We start from the raw sequence: 26,046 nt of genomic DNA on the forward strand, positions 1-26,046 counted from the left end.
TGTTGTTATATTGTCGTTGTTAAATACTTTTTTTTAACATTTTCAATAATTTGTTGCATTTAATTTCTATTCCACACAAACTCTCGGATCCGGTGTTTTGCCACATAAAAAATGTCCAAACATATTAATTCACGTCTTCAACTGTCACGATCAACTGTCTGACAGTAAATACGTATGTCACTAGCTGTGTAACCAATACACAAAAAAAAATAATAGTCTAGATTAACAAGATTAATTACGTAGATTTTTAATATTATCGTTAATTTTTAACGATACGAAGTAGTAGGGTTTTTCATCGCAGCATATAATTATTTTATGTTTATATATATATGCTATATACACATTTATTTTTTCTCTTATAAATTATAAATATCAATTAATTAACTTTTCAATACCTTGTTTAAACGATAGTTCATCACTTTCAGCGCCTTCATAGTCATATAGAGCTTTTACAGGCACACCTGGTTCACCATTATCAACCAAAACATTATCAGTATCATCCCATTCCTCTTCCTCTTCAAATGGATTGGGATCGGCTTTGCCATTACCATTACTGTAAAGAATTTATCAACATTAGTTATTATTAATAAAAAGTGGGTGCGGAATGGATGAAGATTAAATATATATACGGAATACAAGCATATATGTATTTGCATATGAAGAATTTCACACTTCAATGGTTTATTGTTAAACGTTCTAACAATTTTCACTTACGTTACGCCTGAATTACGATTACTAGAAGCTGCCGCCGCCGTTGCATTTGCACCAGCGCTTTTGTTACTTCCAACGGTTGTTGTAACTGTGGATGATTCTTGTTGCTGTTGAACGGTTTTTCCACTAGATTTGTTCGATGTATTCTTCTTGAGACTATTTGTTGTTTGATACTCCTAAAGAGGTATGAAATTGAGACATAAATCATAGAAGTCGAATCCTATAAACTTAATAATAATATATAAATAGACTATATTTACATGCACATCCTCAGCTACAGGTCGTTGATTGATGAGCATTATTGGTGCTGCTGGAAGAGCTTCTTTTGATTTGCTACCTTTCGCTATATCTCGGAATTCTTCAGTATATTCCTAAATTTGAATGACAAAAGAGAAATGTTATTATTATATTAAAGCACAACTATATTTAGTGTTTAAAATAATTATATTTACAATAAATGCAGGCCAGTTCATTGCCATATTCACGCCATGATTATTTGACCACCATTTAAGATCTTTTTGTGAATCAGCATTGTTGATGGTGTGATAGAATTCCTCATATATTTGCGGTAAGCTGGGTTGTTATATATAAAAATTATTGATGTATATATTTGATTTTTGATAATTCCTTACCATTGAACCTTTGTTAGATCTAAACATGTGTGTATATTAAATAACACATCCTTGAAGAATGTGAGACGAGTTTTCTCCATTGCTTGGCACTTTTCGAATACATTAGTCATATCTTCTATATATACCGAATTATATTTGGTAATTTCAGATATGGCTTGTTCATATTTTTCACGACATTTTTGCACTTGATCTTTCGTTTTTTGTACGCGATCATGCATTTTCTTTACCTATAATGAGAAAATTACAATAAAGTTAAGATACTAACGTGATATATAATAAAAATTGCACTGTAACTAAAACTAAAGTAAATATAAAAGTAATGATCACATATATTTGCATGAGTGCATAGTGATAAGATTTGTTCTTTACACGAAACTAAAATGTAATTTAAGTTGACTTTTATGAAGACATAAAAACATTTTTTTGTAAATAGATAAATATGTAATTTTAGAAAATAGAGTACGAAGTGCTCTATTGTACTCTATTATACTCTATTGTATAGAGTGCAACTTCGTACAAACGTACGTGTATAAACAGATTGCCAGATAAACATATAAGATATTCAGATATGTTTTTTTTTTGTAGAATACACCATTTCAATGTAGCGATTGGTATGATATAGTTTAATACGTTTCCACTACTGGGGCTAGAAATAATAGCAAAAAAAATATTACTACGACTATATAATTTTGGATGCCAAAATTATACGTCGCATTGCAATACAGGTTTCTGAAAATAACATTTACAGCGGTAGTAAAATATAATCTAATGGTATTTATAGCACCTATACAAGGTTCATCAGCTTTAACTTTAGAATTTTACTGTACTAAGTTTTTATTAAAATACGGCCAGCCAGTAAGACAGCCTTTGGTACGAAAACAGCAAACTATTTGAAAAACTGAGATCTCTGTATAACCACACCGCTATTTTAAAATTTCTATTATATAGAAATTTACCTCACTGACTGCCTATAGACTAGACATCATTAGATGTAAGCATGCCTTTGACTAAAGGCCTTATATGTTTTCAATAAAGCCTTTGGCAACGATACTATGTAAAGAGTGCTATAAACGCTTTTAGAAAAAACATTAAAGACGGCATGAGATCTGAGTATTTAAATAGATCCATCAATAACAATTAAGTTGAAAAAATTGAATAATTTGTGTTTCTTATACTAGTAGAATCATCATTAGGGAGGTGAGAATTGAAGATATAGGATTGATGTGTGGTTCATGCGAAACAATTTTTATGAATGTTACAGACATGAAACAAGTAGTATCAAAATATTCTCTAAAAACTAGTCGCAAAATTAGTTCGTGAATAATTTTAACATAATATAGACTCTACACCAAGGTTGTACCACTCTTTGAGATCACGATTGCCTAACAGTAAGATTCTCAATAGGCCCTTATATTTCTAGGGATAAAATATATCTTTGTTGTTTAGCAAGAACTTTGCTTACTCAATTAAGATTAGGATATAGCTATGTGGTAGTTACTTATATTATGTTGAAGCTGTTTTAAGCTAGTGCACTTAAGCACTTATTTCTTTTTTACCTCGAGATTTCTTCAAAACCCGTCTCTACACCTTGACTAGATTATTGTTTATCTCTTCATCAGACTAAGCAATAATTGACCCCAGATCTGCATACCTCCCCGAGGAGCCTGTAACCATTCTGAGATTCGATAATGCGGTGTTGGTAAGTCTGTCAGTTTTCGTAAATGATTTCAGTGCTCTATCCCTAATGTATTTTTTGATCGGATCAATTTTGAGGTCCTGAGGATGTCATTCGTCCTAATGTACCATGGAACTTTGAAAAGTCTTCTCAGAGCCTGGCTTTGTGCAATTTCTAGCTGGTGAATAGTAGTGTTCGAAGCTTTGCTAAACGCTACACAACCATATAGAAGTTACTTGTCACACATAAATATATTTGCTCCAATTGCAGCTTTACTTTATATGATGCCACTTATCTGTTTTCATGCCCAAATGCGCCCACGTATATAAGCACTGTGAATTCATAAATTAATGAAGGCAAACCTTTATCTAAACTTATTATAGATCTAACATCTTTATATATTCCCTTATCCTTATTTTTACGTTACTCGATATTACTTCTCTTCTCGACGTTTGGTTCAAACAACATAGCAATGCCTCAGTCATCCTATTCTCCAGACATGGCTCCTAAAGACTTCTATTAATTCCAAACGAACAAAATTTTTGCAGAACAGTTAAGATAAAAGTAAACCCACAAAGCGAACTCAACACCACCATACATTCTAGCAGCTGTTATGAATTTGAAAGCTACGATAGTCCATAATATCAAGGAAGTATCTTTGAAGAAGCTCAGTAAAGTATTGAAGATTAAATAAATACTTTCCAAAAAAAGAATTTAAAAATTAAAAATTCGCATTACATTATGATCGGACCTTCTAAGCTCAGTCTTATTTAAAAGAATCATAAGACTGCCATTTCTTACTTATTAAACTTTTAATGTTCACATAATTTTTTCCAAATGATCTAATGTTTATATCGAAAACTATTGATAAGATAAGAGAATACTAACCGAAGAGAGATAATACAAATCATATAAAGATATTCAAATGAAAACTGCGCAAAAATATGTAATGCTAATATGATTATTCCATTTGTACATCAGTCTTTATTTCTCAATGGATTTTTTTTTGCCTAAAGCACAGCACGTGTTTAAAAGAATTTATATATACATAATTAATGGTTTCATAAAAAAATCTTTTTTATACACTTATCTTTGGCTCTTACGTATTTGCTCATTTATCTATCACAAAGGTTAAAATTCTATGCTTAGTTTATCTTTAAAAAAAATAAATCAAAAAAAAAACCAAGACACTAAAATAGTTTAAGCGAGTATTTCTAATCTAATTTTCTGCAATATTTTTAATTTTACTCACCTGATCCGGCGACAATGAACTGTCCGCCGTAGCATTACGTTCTTGATTGGTGGCGCTTCTTTCTGTTTTACAGGCAGCATGATAATCCGATTTAGCCTTTTCTACTTTAGCTAAGAGTTTGGCCCATGGTTTCTGCGCCTTTTTAAATAATTCTTCCATATCTTTGCGTTCTTTTATTTGCATAAGTGTGTGATGGTAATTATCTTTTTGCCACGTTTTTATTTGTGTGCTCACATCATTACAAAGATTCTCCTTTATTTTCATATGCACATCGGAGACACGTTCTGATTCAGTTAACACACCCTTCCATGCTGCTTCGTTGGTACCATATTCTGGACCTACAATCAAAACCAGTATTAGTAAATAATTCGAGAAATTTAAGAAATTTAATAATATTTAGAACTACAAAATTGAGTTTCTGGGTTTATAAAGATAAAACAACATTCTCAAGTAAATGATTTGAAAAAATATATACCATATAAGTATTAGTATATTAGTATATACTATTTGAAAATTTATTCAAATCAGCAGCTTAAGTTTTTTTCTAACAATTATAGTTATCGAAAAATATAGTTATCGAAAACGATATGAAGTATAGAGTTGTGGAATGAAACCACTTATTGAGTACCAAGAGATATATGCAACATATATGCAACATGTGAGTATATAGAAAATATATAGATGACGGTATGCACTTACTAATAAAAAGGGCCTAAACAGAATTCGGTATCATGACAAATATTCTTATGGGGTGGACCAACTCTTATTGCATTTAGTTTTAACGTTAAACTCGCGCTTCATTTTGTCAACAATAATCTCAAGATGCAGCTCACCCATGCCTTTCAATATAGTCTGTCCACACTTCTGTACACTCTCATTTACTGAGTTTATTAAAGAAGGATTTTCTGGAACCAATTTATTTAAAGCAACACTTAATTTTTCCTGATCTGAAGCAGTTTTAGGTTCCACGATAATTTCAATAAGAGGTTCAGGAAATTCCACACGCTCTAATAATATAGCAAAATCAGATAAAGATAATGTCACTGGGTAATTATTCTCTTTAACCCAACTCAGTCAACTATATCAGTAATTTCAGCTTCGAAAAATACATAAGCCCTGAAATTATTTACGAAAACTGACAGACTTACCAACACCGCGTTATCGAATCTTAGAATGGTTGCAGGCCTCTCGGGGAGGTATGCAGATCAGAGGTCAATTATTGGTTAGTCTGACGAAGAGATAAACAAAAATCCAGTCAAGACGTAGAGAGGGGTTTTGAAGAAACCTCGCTGTTAATAGAGAGTAAAAGTGCTCAGGTGCACTGACTCAACTAGCTTCAACATAATTATATAGGAAGAAGACTATTCCAGTGGTACCATGGTACATTAGGACGAATAACATCCTCAGGGATCTCAAGATTGATCCGACCAAAAAATACATAAAGGATAGAGCCCTAAAATTATTTACAAAAACTGACAGACTTACCAACACCGCGTTATCGAATCTCAGAATGGTTGCAGGCCTCTCGGGGAGGTATGCAGATCAGAGGTCAATTATTGGTTAGTCTGACGAAGAGATAAACAAAAATCCAGTCAAGACGTAGAGAGGGGTTTTGAAGAAACATCGCTGTTAATAGAGAGTAAAAGTGCTCAGGTGCACTGACTCAACTAGCTTCAACATAATAATATAGGAAAGTACCAATATATTGAATGAAATATTTGTAATTATTTAATATTAAGAGAAACGTTACTTATAAAACTTAATATTTTTTATATATAAATTTGAGAAAAAGAAAATAAATATATCTTGTGCTGTTGTTTAACAATTCTAGAGCATATTTCTTGTACAGTAACTTAAAGTTCAACATACGATTCCTAAGAAAAATCAATCAATTTAAGCCTTTCAAAGCTGTTTATCGTTTTGTTTGCATTTATTTTTCACTTCTTTTTGCGTACAAGCATAAATAATTTGTATACAAACGGTTTCTATTATTGTTTATATTTTGTATAGTATTAAATATTGATTTTTGAAGCCCATGGAATCCCACAAATAAAATGAAGAGGTTTAAATGAACTCACATCGCATAACGCATCCGCCGTTGATGTCGAAGCGAAACAATGAGAGTTGATGCAAAAATTAAATAAAAATATTGTCAAATACGTTGAGCTCGCAACGTATGACTTCATTTGACCATTTAGGAATGAAATAATAACTCAACAAGCAAAGATAAAAAAAAGTTTATAAAATATAATAACATTTTAGATATTTAGTTTCATTGATGAATTGTATTTTGCATATTTCATTGTTGAATCAGCAATAGATAAAGTGAAGTAGTACTACTGCTGTTAAATCATATATCGCTAAAGAATAGTAGGAAACTGCTGCTGCAATACATTATAAAATAAATATGATAAAAGCTAAATAAAAACTAGTGACTAAAATATTTATTTTATAAATAATTTCGAATTTCAAGACAAGACATTATCTGGTCGCAAATAAACTTTTTTAAGTTCAAAATCTGAGAAAAAAAGAATTAATTAGAAAAATTTTAAAAATTTCTGGAAAAACTAAATAAACTATTAACGTTATTATTTCATTATAATTATTATTTTGATATAAAAATATATAAGTGTACCATATTTACTTTCAGATCTATAACCGATCTATAACGTAAACAAATAATTATTTAAAAATCAGTTTATATTTATAGTTATTAAAATTATAATATAGTGCATATATGCACTACGACCTATAAACTATACATCTAATAATTGTTGCAAGTTTAAATTTAATTAATGGTTCTGAATTTAAAATACCAGATCCTAGATAATTGATTCTATACGCTGTATAGATATATACCTAATTCTCATAATAGAGCCTACATAAGTCATCGTCATCTAAACATATTTTTTCGACAGTTCAATTTTATTTCAGGCTTCGAGATATTATTCCCATAAGTTAGGAATTGTTATTATTCAGGAATTAATTGAGGCATTGGAATAATTAATCCCAGATATTAGATAACTAATGCTATGTTCTGGTTTTTCTTAATCTTTGTGACAAAACCTACAGGAAATATTCAGGTATTATTTGAGACTTTGGGATATTTATTTCCAGATATTAGATAACTAATACTTTATGGTATTATTTTTCTTCATTTTCGTGACAAAACCTACAGGAATTATTTAGAACTTAATTGAAACTTTGGGATATTTATTCCCAGAAGTTAGATAACTAATGCTGTATGTTATAATGTTTCTTAATCTTTGTCACAGAGCCTATAGGAATTATTTAGGAATTAAATGAGGCTTTGGGATATTTATTCCCAGATATTAGATAACTAATGCTTTATGGTATTATTTTTCTTCATCTTCGTGACAGAACCTACAGGAATTATTTAGGACTTAGATAAGGCTTTGAAATATTTATTCCCAGAAGTTAGATAACTATTGCTGTATGCTATAGTTTCTTGATCTTCGTGACAGAGTCTTTAGGAATTATCGTATTTTAACCTATATTTTTAACCTATATTTCAAATTTTTTTTGTGATGTGTCTTATGATGAAAAGAAACTAGAAGGGTTCAAATAGTAATGAAGAAAAAACAATAATAAAAATTTAATTAATTTCTTGAAATTTGGCTGACTGAATATTCGAATTTTTTATTTTAGTTTATAGTTATATATTTTAATATTGTTAATTTAATATAATTTTGAAAAAAAACGAAAGCAAGAATTACTTTATTAGAACCATGATTAGAAGAACAATAAATTGACTGAAATGAAACAATTCTTCCTCTTCAATACGATTACTTCATTTCTTGGATAAAGGTATCATTATCTACATTAATTTGTATTAAATATTAAATTAATATAGTTTGTGAATATTGTTAAAGCTATGTGAATAGGATGAATCTTAAGTAGTTTAAAACTGGTTTCACTTAAATATAAAATTTACACAAAACATCTCTTGAAATTGACTGTACTAAAGCAATTTTTCCTTTTTTATATGATTACTTCGTTTCTTGGATAAAGGAATCATTATCTAGATTAATTTCTATTAAAAATTAAATTAATATAGTATGTGAAAATTGTGAAAGATGTGTGAATAATATGAATAACATAAAGCTGGTTTAGCTTAAATATAAGATCTATACAAGAGATGTCTTGAAGCTGTAGTGCATATAAATGCACTACAGTCTGAACTATATAAATATATATATAAATTTAAACTGTTGTACTATTTTTAAGAATGATAATTTAAAATTATTTAACCCAATATTTTTTAAGTAGGGTGTACCTTAACGAACATGACAGTGTTATTAAATTATAAAATTAAACATGCATTTACACTGATATAATGCCAATTATAATAGTGTTGGAAAAACTATAATATCTCTAGCTAATTATAAATTGTTTATGAAAGTTATGGTTGAACAAATTTTATATAACTAAAATCTATCCATTATTTATTTATACAATATTTTATTAAAGTAATTATATACATATAATTTTATTTAATGCAAATACCACACGATTTTAATATTTTAACATTAGTGATATCTCATGTAAGTAATTTAATTTTAAACTAAATATACCATTTAAAAGTGTAGCACACTAAGCGACAAAGCACATCATCATTTAAGCTGTTCGACCTGTTTCAGTTAGATTATTAAGCATTTTTTAAATATTTTATTATTATTTTAAACATATCTTCAATCTTCAATAAAGCGACAAGGGGACTTACAAATTTTCAACTAATGCAAATAGAAAAGCTGTTTAAGAAAGTGAAAAATGGGCAAAATAGGCTCATTTGTTGACCTGCAAGCGCAACAATTGCTATTTATGTAAGGTAGATAACTTGGTTTTCCATAGGCTTTGATTTTCTAGTAATATAATTTCACCATAATGTTGAGTGATTTAAAATATTTACTTAACTGGTTTACTATTTTTTATTACAACTATTAAAAATGTTTGAAGTAAAATGATTTAAATACTATATTTGCACAATATATAATTTCCAACATTTAATCACATTGTATGTTAGATGCATTATTTTCAAAGAAAAAAAACTATGTTTAAATTTGTGTTAGTGTATGCTTAGTTTTTTAAAATAATTGAATATTATTAATTTATAAATACTTTATTCGAAAATCGTAACTATTTGTTAGGCATCAATATTTATGTAGATACATGACCAGAGTCTACCCAAAAACAATCTTCAGTACAACAATCTTTAACATTTCAAAAGCGGTTCATTCAAATCGTTTTGCCAACCAATTTTTAGTCCATGAAATATCCTTAAATTTAATATAGGATTTGGCCTTCTATTAACACAGATTCGAAAATTACGATGCTACAAAATTAATTTTTTCAGAATATTGCATTTTTGTTTGTGGACCGGAGCCATATTGTAGATTAAAATGATCTACAATAAGGTCTCTGATTGAAAAATTGGTTTTCAACCAAGAGAAGTAGCTACTGGCGCGATATTCCAGGTAATCGTCAAGCTAAGGAGTTGGTTCATCCATACAGTCACGGTAAAGTATGCTTCTTTAACAGAACAGAGTTGAGGTTGCTGGTGGAATATTTAATGGGTCTTCATGGACTGTATTATCAGTTTAACAAAATGGGTCAGCCCAAAGAGATAGATTATCGACTCCCCTTCTGACATTTGGAAATCCTCAACACATGACATTCTGGCTTTCATTCAAAAGGTGAAACATCTTCTGTTCGATTAGAGTCTGTTGCAGCACAAAAGATCAACTATGGTCGCAGTGCTCCGCTTTGTTGGAGCTGGTATCTTGTTTATCTCTATTCTATTCTATTTTATTCTATTCTATTCTATTCTATTCTATTCTATTCTATTCTATTCTATTCTATTCTATTCTATTTCTATCTATCTATTCTATCTTCTATTCTATTCTATTCTATTCTATTCTATTCTATTCTATTCTATTCTATTCTATTATATTCTATTCTATTCTATTCTATTCTATTCTATTCTATTCTATTCTATTCTATTCTATTCTATTCTATTCTATTCTATTCTATTCTATTACATTCTATTGTATTCTTACATTTTTTACAATATTTTTGTAAAATTTCGATACCTTGTGATATTAAAATATTTTAAAAAATTTAGTTAAAAAATTTTCCTTCTATCACTCACCGTTTTCTTGTAAACTACTTTTCAAAATCAAAACGCATACATTTTTTTTATTAGTACTCTTACGCAGTCACATTCTACATTTCCATATTTAGTATTGATTACATCACATATCAGTTCAAGGGCCTATATAAAATTTTTAAAAACTCCATTTATTTTATATTTATCATAAAAATAAATACGAAGAGCTATAATTTTTTAACTTATCAGAATTAGTTTGAAAATTTCTTCTGATGAGATTACAATTTTGTATGACTAATATTTTACTTGACGTACTGTGACTGATAATGAGTAAAGAAAATCCAAATTATTCGTATTGTGATGTCTGAAATAATACTAAAAATATATTAAATCCTTATTTATGTTAACTAACTACTCATTTCTATCAATCCATAAATAAAGGTTTTACAGACCGGTGGGATTTTGCCATTTTCACAATCAATACCTATGAAATATATATTAGATATATGAAAATAAAAACCATATGTGACACTGTAATTAAATTCATTTTTGTAAGATGCTTAATCAATTGCTGGTTTGAGTTTATAGTTTTATTAGACTGAAAATAGATTTAAATTTAAAGAAAAACGGAATTCTTATAAGAGTTTGGAAACTGAAGAACACTTTTACCTCTAAAAATATACCTAATATTCTTTTCGAAAATAACCTATAAATGAAACCTATAAATAAACTAAAATTCGGGAAAGTGTTATGTTTAAACAGAATCCCATGAAAATATTTTACGGCGAGTATATCTCTGATAAAGCTATAGACGTAGACTTTATCAGAGATATGACCAAAATTTATAGAAAATCTAAAAAGAGAAAATATATCATAAACTTGTGGTTAAGCCTTGGAACTTCTTTAAGTTCCTCTAAAATAATTGAAGTTTGAAAACAGTTTTGATACAATATATAGAGAATTTATACGGCAAGTACTATAACGCAGAGGAATACTATAACAAAATGGAGGGATACCATAATCTCGATCTTTAAAAATTTGTAGAAAATCACTTTGTTGATGGTCTTTATAATTTAAAATGCAGTAGAACCGTTTGTGTCTACAAGTGTGTCAGGCAGAACGACGTCATAACTTTTCTTTTATTTAAACGGCGAAGTATATAGCTTCAAATAAATCTGATATCCAAGAAAAAATGAAAGAAACATTAGAATAAATTGTCTACGCAAATGACTTAGTGCTCCTATCGTAAACACATAAAAAGTTACAATCAATGCCTTATCATATGGTAATTTTAAAGTTAGACTTAAGATTTACGTCAGATATAATATTTGGATTTCCTCGCAAAACATATGTTACGAATTTTGAGGTGAGTTTTGTATACACAGACACTTAACATGAATTTGAAGACCTCTGCTGTATATTATCTACCAAGTGGAAAACGCTAGTTGATGTGAAAAACGAGTATATAAAGCTCGATTAGAATGCAAGTAATACTTGATTTAAAACTTATATTGGAACTTTATGGACCATACAAAACAGAGCATTAAGTTTACTTTAAACTAGATATAATAATAGATATCATAACTAGATGGTTATTGAAAATCAATGGCAATGGGCTATCTTCAACATTAGACTATTGTGTATAGCTCAACAAGGCCCTATGCTCCACTGGGAGATGAGGATGACAAAAAAAATATAACTCAACAATATGGAGTTGTCAAATAAATCTTAAAGTTAAGTTAAACTTAATTCATTAACATTAGAAAACTATGGATGTCACAAACATTACACAAATTCTGGTCAGTCTACGATTACTTGAAGAATAACTATTACGAAAGTTATATTAAAATCAAAAACCTGTCAAAAACCATATTGTTTTAAAGAGATAAATAGTGTCTCTTAGAAATATTCTTACTACTATTCTAGGGACCGTTTTGAATCTAACAAAGTCAGTTAATTTATTTAATATTCATAATACTATGACTATTCATATTAATACTTGATATTAGATCTTAAGTTCACGTATCTGAATATAGACCAATATCTATTCCACAATTTTCATTAATATATGTATATCTTATATACCATGTATTATTTATGGATATTCCCAACTCTACCTATCCTTTATGGAGAGAAAAAAGTATAATTAGTTTTTATATATTATTTTTGTATTTTTGATGTTTAATATATTTGCTAATATTAACAATCTAAGTAATTGTAGAGAATATTAACTTCTCAAATTCTTACGATTCAAATTTCTCGATCTCGCCCATTTGACAATGAAAGGTAAACTATTCTGAGCAACTTGATTTTTGACATATTGGGTTCTAAAGTTGGAAATTAGTATATAGAACCCACCAACAATAAGTACACGTCCAAAACGTTGCATTCACCTATTGTTAACAGTTTTTGTGTGTTCATTATAGACCACCTGACGTTAGATGGCGTTTGTATTTTTTTAGTGTAAATAATTTAAGGTTTACAAATTTATAGCACAATATTTTGCGAAGTAAGCTATATCCGCTCACAGCATTGTGGAAAAAGTTACTCAATATTCATAACTTTACTATAATCCGTTGTTGGTGTATCCGGAAATTCGGAATCGTGCCATTAAGTTTATTAACTCCGAACATGCCAATTATAATAATAATAGTAATTATAATTATAAGTTGTCTATGTTCACCTGTGTATATAATTTCACTATATAGATAGTATTGAGTTAATTTGCAGTAAAATCTATTACATCGTATTATACATTGATTGATATATCTATGCTAGAAAAATTAATTAATTCCTTACACATTTCTGTTCTATTTAAGATAAAACCCAAACTTAGATTTCCGTTGTTGACTGTTTACATTACTTTATTTCTAACTTTATTTAGGCCTATAAACACAAAGTATCTGAGATATTAGCGATTATTGTACTGAACATAAATAATTGTTATAAATTACACAGTTTAGTGTTATACGAGTACATAAAGAAATGAAATATATAAAAAACAGTACCAAATTTCCGCGCTAAAGCGTGTCCCACAAAATCATAACAATGCCAGTAATGAAAAAAAATAAATAAAATAAAATAAAATAAAAGCAACAAAAAATATTTAACAAATATTTTCAAATATTCATTAAAAAAAATTAGTACAAATTTGCACTGGCAAGGTAGCAACGTAAGACCATAAATGATATGGTGACGAAAGTGCTAATAAAAAAAATACACAACAAAAGAAATAATTCTGAAAAGTAGACAGAAGACCCATAAATAGTTGAAATTACAACAAATACTGAAACTATTTTGTAAAGTTAAACACTCTCCTACAAACACACAATCTTATCTATAAGCATGGAGGAAAATACTAATCTTAAGTTCTTCGTAGAACGTAGAAGTGAACTAAATACACACGTACGAGTAAATGTGCAGGCGGGCACGAAACTATTGGTAATACTGCCAGATACTCATGTAGTTCACTAATTTAATTTAATTTAATTTATTTTAATTCATAACCTGTGCGAATCTTACCTTTTTCTATTAGCTCTGCCCACTTTTTTGACCAGGCGCGTAAATTTTTCGCATAACCTTTTTCAATATCGGCACGTTCCTGTATTAATTGCTGCAAGTCGTTACAAAGTCTGTCAATGAAGATAAATAATAGTTGAGAATTTATAAATATATTCAAATGTATTTTGTATTTAATAAAAAATTTTAGACAAAATTTATTGGAATGTGACGAATACAGTAAAGAAGACACCTTTAGTGGCAGAACTAGTTTCTATTTTATAAAACGAGTATTCAATAAATTTGAAATCTATAATAACGTGAATGTGCACTACCTTAGGTTTTATAGTCAATAAACAATATTACGTATATGTAAAGGTATTTTTATATTATTTATTTATTTATTTATCATATTCAAATATACTTAATGTTTATTTTAGTGACACCTAAATATCTATTTTTAATTCAGAAAAATGTTTCGTTGTTAAAAAAAAATATACTGTTTAAATAATAAAAACATGTTAGCATATATAATTATATTAAAATGTAATAATATAAAAAATTATAAACTATTGAGATTAAATCATATGTTAAGTTTGTCAAAATGTTTGTAACGCAGTAAAGATGAGGTTGGAAACTGTATCTATTTCTGATCACTATGACTAGATAGATATATCGATATCTTTGCTCAAAGTCAGGCTCTCCGAAGACTCTTCAAAGTGCCTTGGTACATCCGCACAAACGATATGCTAAGAGACCTTAGAATAGACCCGATCTAAAAATACATAAGGGACAGAAGTTATATGCGAAAACTGACAGGCTATCCTACTTAGCACTAACTAATCACTCTACGCACTGGGAGGTACGCAGATCTTAGATCAATCACTGAATAATCATAAAGCTTATAAGAAAAACATAAATTAGGCAATGAGATGGGTGGGACCCTATAGTACCCTCAGCTATCAAAGAGTAAAAGAGCCCTGTTATCTGTTTATCATTCTCAATGTCGGAAAATTATTTTTTATATTACATTAAAATTTGATCAAGATATATAATAGAAATCTTGGTACTGTAGAAACTGAAACCCAGTGATTCAAAAGGAACTATATAAACCCGATTATTGAAGAATAACGCTTAACATGGAAACGATTTTGGACGAAGGTTTGGCTAAGAACAATTAATCATCTTTTTTCTTTTCTAATACTGAAATTAGCAGCGAAAACTTATTGTTAGTTCTATTTTGATTTTTTAGAAGATTCAATAAATTAAAAAAAATAAAATAAGATATAGAATAATATTTAAATTTCTGTTGATATTGAAGTAAAAGAATATATAAAACTTTTCAAAATTTTAAAGCGATAAAGCAATAAAAATAACTTCGGAAATCTTATGTGTATATTCGTGATCAATACGATATGTACGATAAAACAGTTTAACAATATCTGTCTTTCTTTTTCTCCCAATGTAGATAAACTAGTCTTTCAACTGATACTTTCAATTCGCAAGATATTTTGCCTAATAGCATGTTCCCATTGCTTTCGATAAAGCAGTTTATTTAGACAGCTAATGAAATTTGATTAACCGTGCAAAGCTTTTTAATTTAGTTAAGAATACATAAAAGAAAATTACACCAAAAATGTCAAGAAACATATCCCTAAATGATCGAAATTTGACATATTTTACAAATAAAACAAAATGTAAATAAACAAAAAACAAACAAACTTGTTTGTTGACTCTTGTTTGACAAACAAGCGGTAAGAATTCTTTAAAACGTTTGTTTTTTATAAATAGATATCATATACGACATTTTTTACATTTTCTGCATTTTTAATTAATTAATCAATTAATGATCAATTAATTTAATTCTGCTAACAATACAAAACAAAATATTATCTACTAACAGTTAAAATGTAAACAAACAAAAGGTATCCAGAACTTTCTGACATATAACAGATCTTTCAGAATGATAAATCATTTTATGCAATGGAAACGACCAATTCTTACTTTGATTAATATAAATTGATTTAGTTGCAGTGAAAACATGATACCACTGCAAATTTAATATATTAGCCAAGTTGTTGTTTTATTTTCATTTTAAATAAATCAGTTAAGATAAAATTCGCTTAGCAAATAGTACATTCACACTGTATCATTTAGACACTTGCTCATTTATATTAATGATGAAATGTTCACATTATAATGAGCTCATTTATATAGCTGATAGAACTTTTATAAACTTATATTATTAATACACCACATAAAAATATTAAATGTATAATTGATTTATTAAATCATTTACATATATTTCATATATCAATTACATATTCAATTAATAAAAACAAAAATTTTATTGAATACTTATTTCCTTAGTGCCTTTGTTTATTACAGCTCAACTGTTGTTTGTTTACATTTTATATATAAAACATACGACATATATTTCAAATTTTATTAATTTGTGAGAAATTTATTTTTAAGAGTTACATTCGTAATTTTTCACCTTAAATTAGCTGATTTATTGTTAATGAGCTCATTTATATGAAAGATTTTTGTATGGTAAATCAACTTCATTAATGGTTATATGAGTAAAACAACCTAAATGAGATAGTGTTAATGTGCTATAAGATAGCTGGCAAATTGAACGCAGCAAATAAATTAAATTTTAAGCTGGGACTTTTTATTATTTTGGGAAGAACAAGATGTATGAAATGAGTTGATTATATCACATAGTGCTCATGCATAATAGTGGATCTGTTCTATAAGTTTATTTTTGAATTGCTTTTAGTTATTTTTCAATATAACTTTAAGAACTATCAATTCGCTGCACTGTTATTCTAATATTTGCGGACATTATATTTAAATTCGATTCAAAATTTGTGTTGGATATCAGTAGGAGTTAAATCAGATTTAGTAGGGTAGATTTGGTAGCACTTCCTAATCCAATAGCTGTAAAAAAATGCAGAATTACACAAACAAAGAAACAAATTAGTCGCATAACCCATATAAACAGTAATACACCTCATATTCCTAGTAAGACAGTAACAGGTTCATTCACTAAACAAAGTAAAGGTGTTATTGCAATTACTGGGAAATGAAGAGGTGCTTTTTAGTGGTGAAAAAAAAATATTTTTTATGCAAATATGTTAGTTTTTTGTTCCATTTTTGCAAATTCACCAAATCAGAAGAAGCTTTAATATTAGAAAAAATCTAGAACTAAGCTTCTCAGTAGTACTAGATTATTAAAGGAATGTTATTAATATATTTAATGTATTAATCATCAAATTATTAAACAGTCATTCATATATGTTCTGGATTTAAAGCTAAAGTGATATAGGAAATTAAAATACCTATGTGATACGTCGTCCAATTCATTGTTGTGATATTGAACTCATTACACTACAGATTCATTAGATTGCTACTACAGGTCTAACATATTTATGTTGAAGAACTGTTTCAATGTTGAATTTCTTATTCCGAACGTTTTCCCACCAGATCTTTGTCGGATATAAGTGGTACTTGGTAGCGATCATACTGTAATAGTGTCATTTTAAGCAGTTCATAGTATACAATTCCTTTCTGATTCTAATAAACGCAAAGTATTATCTTTTTGATATGAATATTTCGTATTGGTTTTAATTGCCCTGCCTCACCATGTTTTATATATGTTAGTTTACACTTTGAGTTATCATCATAGATAAATGTTAAAAATGTAAATATTGTTTTCTTGTTTGTCGAGTAACAATTTAAAATCGTTATCGTGAGTTTAATCTTCATGTCTTTTGACTGATATGGTACCCGATTTTCCACTTTCTGTAAAATTCTTATTCCATGTAGATTTCTGTCTGTTATTATTTAGTTTGATATAAATTTTACTTTAATAGTTCTTCCGATTCGGGGTGTTACACTTTTGTTAGTTCTTCTTTTACTTTCATAATCACATCATCAATTTTAAATTTGTAATCCTAAACATGAATCAAAAAAGTCATCACCACAGAATAATGTTCGTAGTATAGCAGAAACATATCTCAATTTTTGTGAAACCAATGGATGCAAGTTTGTAATATCTTCATGAGAAGCAATGGGGAAGTAAAAGACGTGGAGAAAAAAGTTAACGTCTGCTTCTTAAACTATTTCTAAGGGTACATGTACACCAGAATTTCATTTTTCTTATAATAAACACATTAGATATAGTTTTTGAATAGTCAATAAATGACATATATAGTCAAATACTTCTTTCATAATTAAATCGGATCTGCCTTAATTTAAAAAGAGTGCAGTGTTATTTGGTCATTTATTTAGCAATTAAACATTCAATATATATACAAATGTTTATATAGACGGAGTAAACTAGACTAGTTCAATTAGCCTAACTTATTAAGATAATATATGATATTTATAAGACTTTTTTAACATACAAACCATTAATTAATATTAATAACAACTAAAGTCTCAACTTTAAATCTTATTAAAGGAAGGAACACTATTTTCATTTCATGTTACTATGGTTTAGTAGATAATGGATGTCCACTATTATTATATAGCATACAAATACAGCTGGTAAAGACAAATGATAAACGATGTTTGACAGCTTTTGGAAGAATAATTCTACAAGCATTATTAGCATAATCTGTATTATTTGGAATGCACTGTATGTGTGAATTGTATCGCAACAATAACATCAAGAGTTTAAAGAAATAGTAGCTACACTAGCTCTTAAAGGTGCATATGCAGCAGACGAGCCTTAAAAGACAGGCTGCGGCAAGTCGAAACCCAGTTATGGGTTGCAATGGCTAAATAAGTATGAAAGTAAGACTACATTCGCTTGTTCATTTAATTAAAAAGGAAGATTGTTTTCATATTCACTTTCGAAACGATACTAATTGGAAAAAAGCCACTTTTCTGTACAGATGTACAAGTGAGAGATATGACCTCTCATCAGGGATCCAAATGCTGACAAATTAGGCAAAAACAACAATAACAATAGTATTTTTGTACGCTTCAGAATATTGTAATTAAACGTTATATTAGGTTTGTCCAGATATTTGTAATCGACAGAAGGAAACATAGCACAGGAAACGTATGGAGCACATACGTCATTGATCAGAATGATTAAGTTTAGCGACTTTTATCCGACTGTGCATTTGTAATTTATTTAGGAACTAATAGAGTTATCTGGAATATTGAAGAGGTAATTATTTATAATTCAAGTAGTCGAAGTTAGATTACAAATAAAAATTTTGGCTTTTAATATAATGTAATGTAAAAAAATAATAATGTTATTGTTGCTACAGCAGTTTTATATAGTAGAAAAATGGATTTACAATATGAATAAATGATTGAAATGCGAGTACGTGAGAATAGGAAGTATGATTGTTTGGGATGCAAGATGAATAAGAGTGTGGACAATAATTGTAAATAGTTTAGGTTGAGGGCAAAAACAAGGCTAACACAGTGATTAATAGGTTTAAATACGTGCTTGCATTAACGCGGGAGAAAAATAGATGACAGACGTCATGTGGGATAAAGCTACAGTTTATAACCATATCCCCATTGGGAGCTCTATGGGGGCAAAACTGATGCCATTGCGCACTTTTTTTGCCTAGGAAAGTAGCAAATTTTATTGCTTCACTGCTGTTGTTTTAAAGAAGACACAATTTCAATATGAAGGGCAATTAATGTTCGTTTTTGCATAAAAAATAACAATTGTTTTTTCTTATAGAGTGCATATGGCATATCATGCGCAATACACAATAATTATTTAAATTAAATTTAGATTGCTATTTACATTAAATAAAACTAATATTGAATGAGATAGCTTATATATCTTTAAGTAATTCGACATTTTTTTAACTTTGGAACTCTTCAAAGTTTGTGCATAAATACTTTGAGAGAATATTATCTATTATCTGGTGTAAAAAATATTGTTTTTCTTTATAATAACGTTACTGAAAAACATTTTTCAATATAAAAATCTTTTTTATATAAGAACTTTTCATACTTTGTTTTAATTTAATCATAAAGCCTAGTACTAACATCCTTTTCCGACTCATATCAGAACTTTTCATACTTTTTTTAATTTTATCATCAAGCCTAGTAGTAGTATATTAATATTCTTTTCCGACTCATATAAGAACTTTCCATACTTTTTTGATTTTATCCTAAAGTCTAGTACTAGTGTCCTTTTCCGACGAAACTAAAATTTAACTGGAACATTCTTGAACTTTTAAAATGTTTGAAAGCAAGTACGCTGGAATTTCTTGAGCATCTTTACGCTTAAATACTTTGAAAGAATAGTATATATTATCAAATTACAAAAAAAGAAATAAATTTTCTTTTAAATAGCGTCACTCAGAAATATTTTTTAATATAAAAATCTCTTTTTTATGTAAGAACTTATCATAATTTTTTTTAATTTTATCTTAAAGCCTAGTACTAGTATCCTTTTCCGACTCATATAAGAACTTTTCATACTCTTTTTAATTTTGTCATAAAGCCTAGTACTGACATCCTTTACCGACTCATGTTATAACTTTATATACTTTTTTTAATTATATCATATATATCATATATCATAAGGAAGTTTAGTACTAACTTACTTCAAATGTTGTAAAATTTAATTTAAAGCTTCTTATAAAAAGAATTTCTATTATATCCAAATTTTGTGGAACTTTTTTTTATATATAGAATTTAATGTAAATATTTCCTGCAAAATAGATGTTAGCACCAGGCTTAATAGTTAATACTTTCTTTTATTTTTATTTAAATTTAATTTTTTTGTTATAATGTACTTAGAACCTTATCTGCTATAGAACTAAAATGCCGAACTAAAGTGTAGTGTGCAACAAACAAATAAATAATCATAGCAAAAATATAAATACAATGACAAAATTAATACGAACTTGTAGCCATCCTCAATGCGTTTAGTGGTACGTTTATAGTTGCCGGGCTCCCAAAAAGAATCACTGCCAGCCTGTAAGAGTTGATCATCGCTGTGATGTGACATTTCCTACAAGTAATGCGATATTTAATAAAACTTTCGCCAAACACAAATTTCATAAATTCTTTTATTTATGACTATAAAAATCACGTAACTGTAGTCAAATACAAAACGCAAATTATCAATTAAACTTAATTGTATCTCGATTTTTTAAAGCAAAAAAAGGTGCACATAGGAATGTTGACGCACACCACTTGTTTTTTGTTTAATTTTGTTTTTTTTTTGTATCTAATAGATATGCTATCTTTAAAATTAAAATAAACACATATATCTAAGAGATACTGTAGCCAGTTTCACTGCTTATGTAGAATTTAGGTTTTTTGTTTTTTTTTTTGGTTTGTTTTCTTATGGAATATATATTTCCATGCGATTTATTTAATTTATATTATAAATTTGCACAGGCTTACATAAGTGTAGCGGTGGTTTATGGTTTTATTGTAAAATAATTTTTTATTTAATTAGAATATAAAAAAAAACTACACTCATGAAAAGTTTCGCGTATTTTCAATAAAACGTTCTCGCGTCGCTGTCAAAACTTACTGATGAAGTTGTCGTAGAATTCTTTCAGTATTTTTTTCCTCGACTTTGCGCCGTTTGATAAAATTCTTTTTATTCTACTATTTTTACGTCTTCTACGTATGTTCTCTTTACGTTCCTTTTAGGCGTGCGTTCACTTGAGAATTTGTATGAATTTGTATCTGTCAGATATTCGCTACTTCGCTACTATGCGCACACATTTAGACAGTTACAAATACAAGCGGAGAAACCACACAAACCATGTTCACATATTCGGAAAACTTTTAAAATCTACCAAATAGATACAAAAACCTATCGTAAAACAGAATATGTAAAATAAATAATTTTATTTGCAAAAGTGACCAGCAAAATGAGTTGCCTACTACATTCTGAGTGAATTAATTCTATGGAGAGCGGCGGTGATCGTACTTTTTTTAATTGATTTGTATTATGGCAGGTATTCGATTCGATTCGATCAGTTTTGGGAAAAATATTTAATGAATTGGTAAAGTTAAAAAGAAACAGTAAAAATTATGCTCAGCGCTAATTGCTCATAAGTCTCTTACTAGAATTAAGGCTACAGACAGATATGTATATTAGTAGGGCGTGTCACGATCTAAAGCAAGTGGCGAAAATCAAAATTTATATTTATTTTTTATATACTGAAGAACATTATTTAATATATTGTTTAAGATTTTTTTTTGTTTCTTTGTTGCATTATAAACATAAATTTTAATTTAATTATATTATTTTATTATATAACATTTATTTGTTTAAACGTAGTAACCGCTTTAGACACTCTTCATAATTTTTAATATATATTAATTGCAATAGATTTATTAAAAATAACAAGTAAAAATATATATCTGATATATATGAGATCTAAAGCAAGTGGCGAAATTTAAAATTCATATTTATTTTTTATAAGTTGAAGAACATTATTTAAAATATTTAAGATTTTTTTTATTCTTTGTTGCATTATAAACATAAATTTTAATTTAATTATATTATTTTATTACATAACATTTATTTGTTTAAACGTAACAACCGCTTTAGACACTCTTCATAATTTATAATATATATTATTTGCAATAGATTTTAATAGTTTTATTAAAAATAACAAGTAAAAATATATATCTGATATATATGAGATCTAAAGCAACTGGCGAAATTTAAAATTCATATTTATTTTATATATGTTGAAGAACATTATTTAAAATATTTAAGATTTTTATGTTCTTTGTTGCATTAAAAAATAAATTTTAATTTAATTATATTATTTTATTATATAACATTTATTTGTTTAAACGTAACAACCGCTTTAGACACTCTTCATAATTTAAATTATATACTAATTGTAACAGCAGTTAATAATTTTATTAGAAAAAACAAGTTAAAATATATATCGGATTTATAATTTATATAAACATATATGATTTCTAACATATATAAATTTAATTTTTGCATGTGTCGCATGTGAGTAACAGTTATATATGATATTGCAATTATCGGAAGTTTATTATATATATTTATTGATTATGTACTACAAAAACTTTTAAATATTAATGTTTTTCAATGTCTCAATTATATTTTTCAATTGTCTAAACTATATTTAAAGTTTAAAATTAATATGAATTTTTGATATATTCATTAAAAATCGCAAATAATATATATAAATATAATATACTCTACTGGAGTTATTATTTATTTACTGTTTATATTATAATTTTTAACAAATTACTATTTTATTAACACCAAAACATCAAAAATATATTTTATATAATAGGTATATTTTACTGAAACTTCACTTATTTAAATTTTATGATGATTTGTTTATATCATATTTTATTTATATTTGTATACATATTGAATTTATTAATTTTATTGTAAAAATAGCAATTCACTGTAATATAGTTTTTAATATTTTAAATTGGTTTATTATATTAATACACCTACATGACTTTGAAGTTTAAATATATAAAAAATAAGTGATTTTATATTAAATAAATTAGATACCATTTTTACAGCGGCAAATATATCATTTAATATATTTTCTCTTTAAATTTCCACAATTAATTTTGATAATTCCATTAATTTACACAATATTTAATAAACAAAATTCTATTGATATCACTATATTTTTTTTTCGAATTTATAAATAAAACTTATAAATAAATTAAATTAAACTATATATGAACTCAAATAAAATTTTAATTAAAATATACGTACACAAAAATTAAAAATAAAACCAATGTTGAAACCGAAATATAAAATATACGAAATTTTATACGAAAGAACTTTTTATGTGACGACAAGACCGTACGGTGGCATCACTTAATCCATACAAATGAATAGACGACAATGTGGCAGCGCGTAAAATTGATACACAAAATAAAAAATCTTTTAAAATCGTACAAAAAATATTGAAAACACTCGCTTTATATTATATATTTCTTTTTTTGCGTAATTTTCTTGGCAAATTACAATGATTTAATTTAATTATAAATAACATAAAGCCGACTGCAATTACTGAATGATATTTCGTTTTCTTTATAAGATTTCCTCACTGCTCATAGAACTCGTTTTCACAAAAAATTTCACTTTATCTTATTTGCAAATAAATTTCACATATTCCGATGTTGGCCAAATAATATCAAACGGCAATCAAATATTTTCCCTTTCTTCTTGTTTAATATAATTTTAATATATTTATCAATTTATTGTTACACATTAAAATTTCCGTATAAGAATTTCTAACTAATGCCGTCGTCTGTCTATTTTTTTCTTTTATTTGTATGCTTTTTCTAATCAGCTGTCAAAAAATATTTTAGTGATGCCAAAGCATGTATTTTGTTTGGGTAACCAAATAGCGTGAAATATTCGCTTCAATAGCCACAAAATTGAAAATAATATTCAGTCGACAGCAATTTTATTACATAGGTATAATAAATTAATAAAAGTAATTATTAATTTTATTAGTTTTAATTAATATTAAAACTAATGTATATACATATTCTATTTCATACATAACGTAAATTTATTTAAAAAAATTAAACTTATATTATTTTATTATATATTTTATATATAATTGCTCAGAAAAAAATTACAAAAAATTAAATTAGCTCAATTTATATTTTATATTAACGTATTATACCAAATTCACATTGCAGCTGAATCAATTTATAGGCTTCAATATCCTCTTCTTCTAAACTTTCTGTAGGTGCGTGGTATGATATAATATTCATGTCTTGAAATTTTTCTTTTATTTTAATTTTATATATTCTTTCCGATGAGGGATCTACACTTATTAAAGAACAGCCCAGTTCTTTACTTCGTTCCACAGTAATATATACTACAGTCTCTCTTTCTTGTTTCACCATTTCCTTGCCATCTGATCTCTAGCAGTGTGGATATATCTATTCTATTTCTTATTAGTTCATCAGCAATCTCGTGCATTTTTCCGGTTTGCATCATTGTTTGTATGTTCAAAGTTCATAATCCTATTTTCAAATCATTAGTCCATGTACAATTTCGAGACCTTTTCTCATGTTCCGATCTCATCCGAGGCTGTTGTTCAATATTCATGACAGGTAAAATTTTTTTACGGTATAAAGTCGTTAACCTTAAGACCAACCATTTATCTAGATTTGACACGGCAGATGATCGCGTTCGCCGTTTATAAAATGACTTTGCTTGCGAAGTCAAGATATTATTTGGTGGGCGTTTCTCGCATTATGGGGTTATGTCGCTACGAGACCTTTGCAAGCACTTTTTCCTCCTTCTTTCTTAACCGGGCTTGGGACCGTTTACGGCGGAGTTACAAAAATTAATACTTTACTCAATAATTACTAGAAACTAGAGAAAGTTCTGGACTTTGACTAGTAAGTTTGATTAAGAAAAAAGTGTAAAATTAATAGTGGATTGCCAGAAAAATTGTTCAAATTATTTTCAAGAAAATTTTTGCATGAGTTTGGACCGCTTTAAGGAGCTGTATAAATTATTGCAAGCACTAAAGAAAGGATTCACCACCGTTCATATTACAATTTCTTAAGAGAAGAGAATATTCATTGCGATGTATTGAATTGGGTCATCGGCTGAATACAGAATTGATTCGGTAACTAATCGGTATAAAGATGAGCGTTGCAAAAAGGTCACTCTAAAAGTGAGATTAAAATAACATTTCATAATGAAGAAGGCTTGTGGGTTGATGCAAACTTTGCAAATAGATAAAAAAAATGATTAAATTAGTATAGAAGCTTGAACAAGTCCAATATGTTATAAAAATAACGGGATAATTAAAAATAGATAGAGTTTGTTTAAAAACTCTATTAGGAGAGGACACAAATATATTAAATACATATTTAAATTACTCTTCTTATGGAGTAATTTAACATCTTAAAGATATTCTTTGCTGAAAAGTATGCAATATTTATAATTGTAGTAGGATTATTGTGAATTGTTACATATTTATTCTGCAAAATTATTAAAAATTGTTAACGTACAATAATAAATTATTTCAGCAAATATTAGCGTGGGTTTTTAGATGAAGCAAGAAATTTTATTTTTAATGATAAAATTCATCTCTAATGTATAGTGTAAACGATAGTAAATAAAGTCGTGCATTTATTAAACCTGGTTTCT

General features: G+C 27.7%; 1 protein-coding gene across 1 annotated transcript; it reads right to left on the bottom strand.

Moving 5' to 3' along the window:
* Positions 1-372: 372 nt before the first annotated feature.
* LOC119683655 (protein kinase C and casein kinase substrate in neurons protein 2) lies at positions 373-23,445 on the bottom strand. Its single transcript, XM_038097455.1, has 9 exons — positions 23,422-23,445; positions 20,792-20,898; positions 13,920-14,029; positions 4,271-4,608; positions 1,344-1,570; positions 1,164-1,284; positions 972-1,082; positions 715-887; positions 373-553 (listed from the first exon to the last, which is right to left on the bottom strand). Exons 1-9 carry the CDS (start codon positions 23,422-23,424, stop codon positions 373-375), a joined length of 1,371 nt encoding a protein of 456 aa, XP_037953383.1. The 5' UTR covers positions 23,425-23,445.
* Positions 23,446-26,046: the final 2,601 nt, after the last annotated feature.

Source organism: Teleopsis dalmanni, chromosome 1, assembly GCF_002237135.1.
Source record: "Teleopsis dalmanni isolate 2A chromosome 1, ASM223713v2, whole genome shotgun sequence".
Taxonomy (NCBI): Eukaryota; Metazoa; Arthropoda; class Insecta; order Diptera; family Diopsidae; genus Teleopsis; species Teleopsis dalmanni.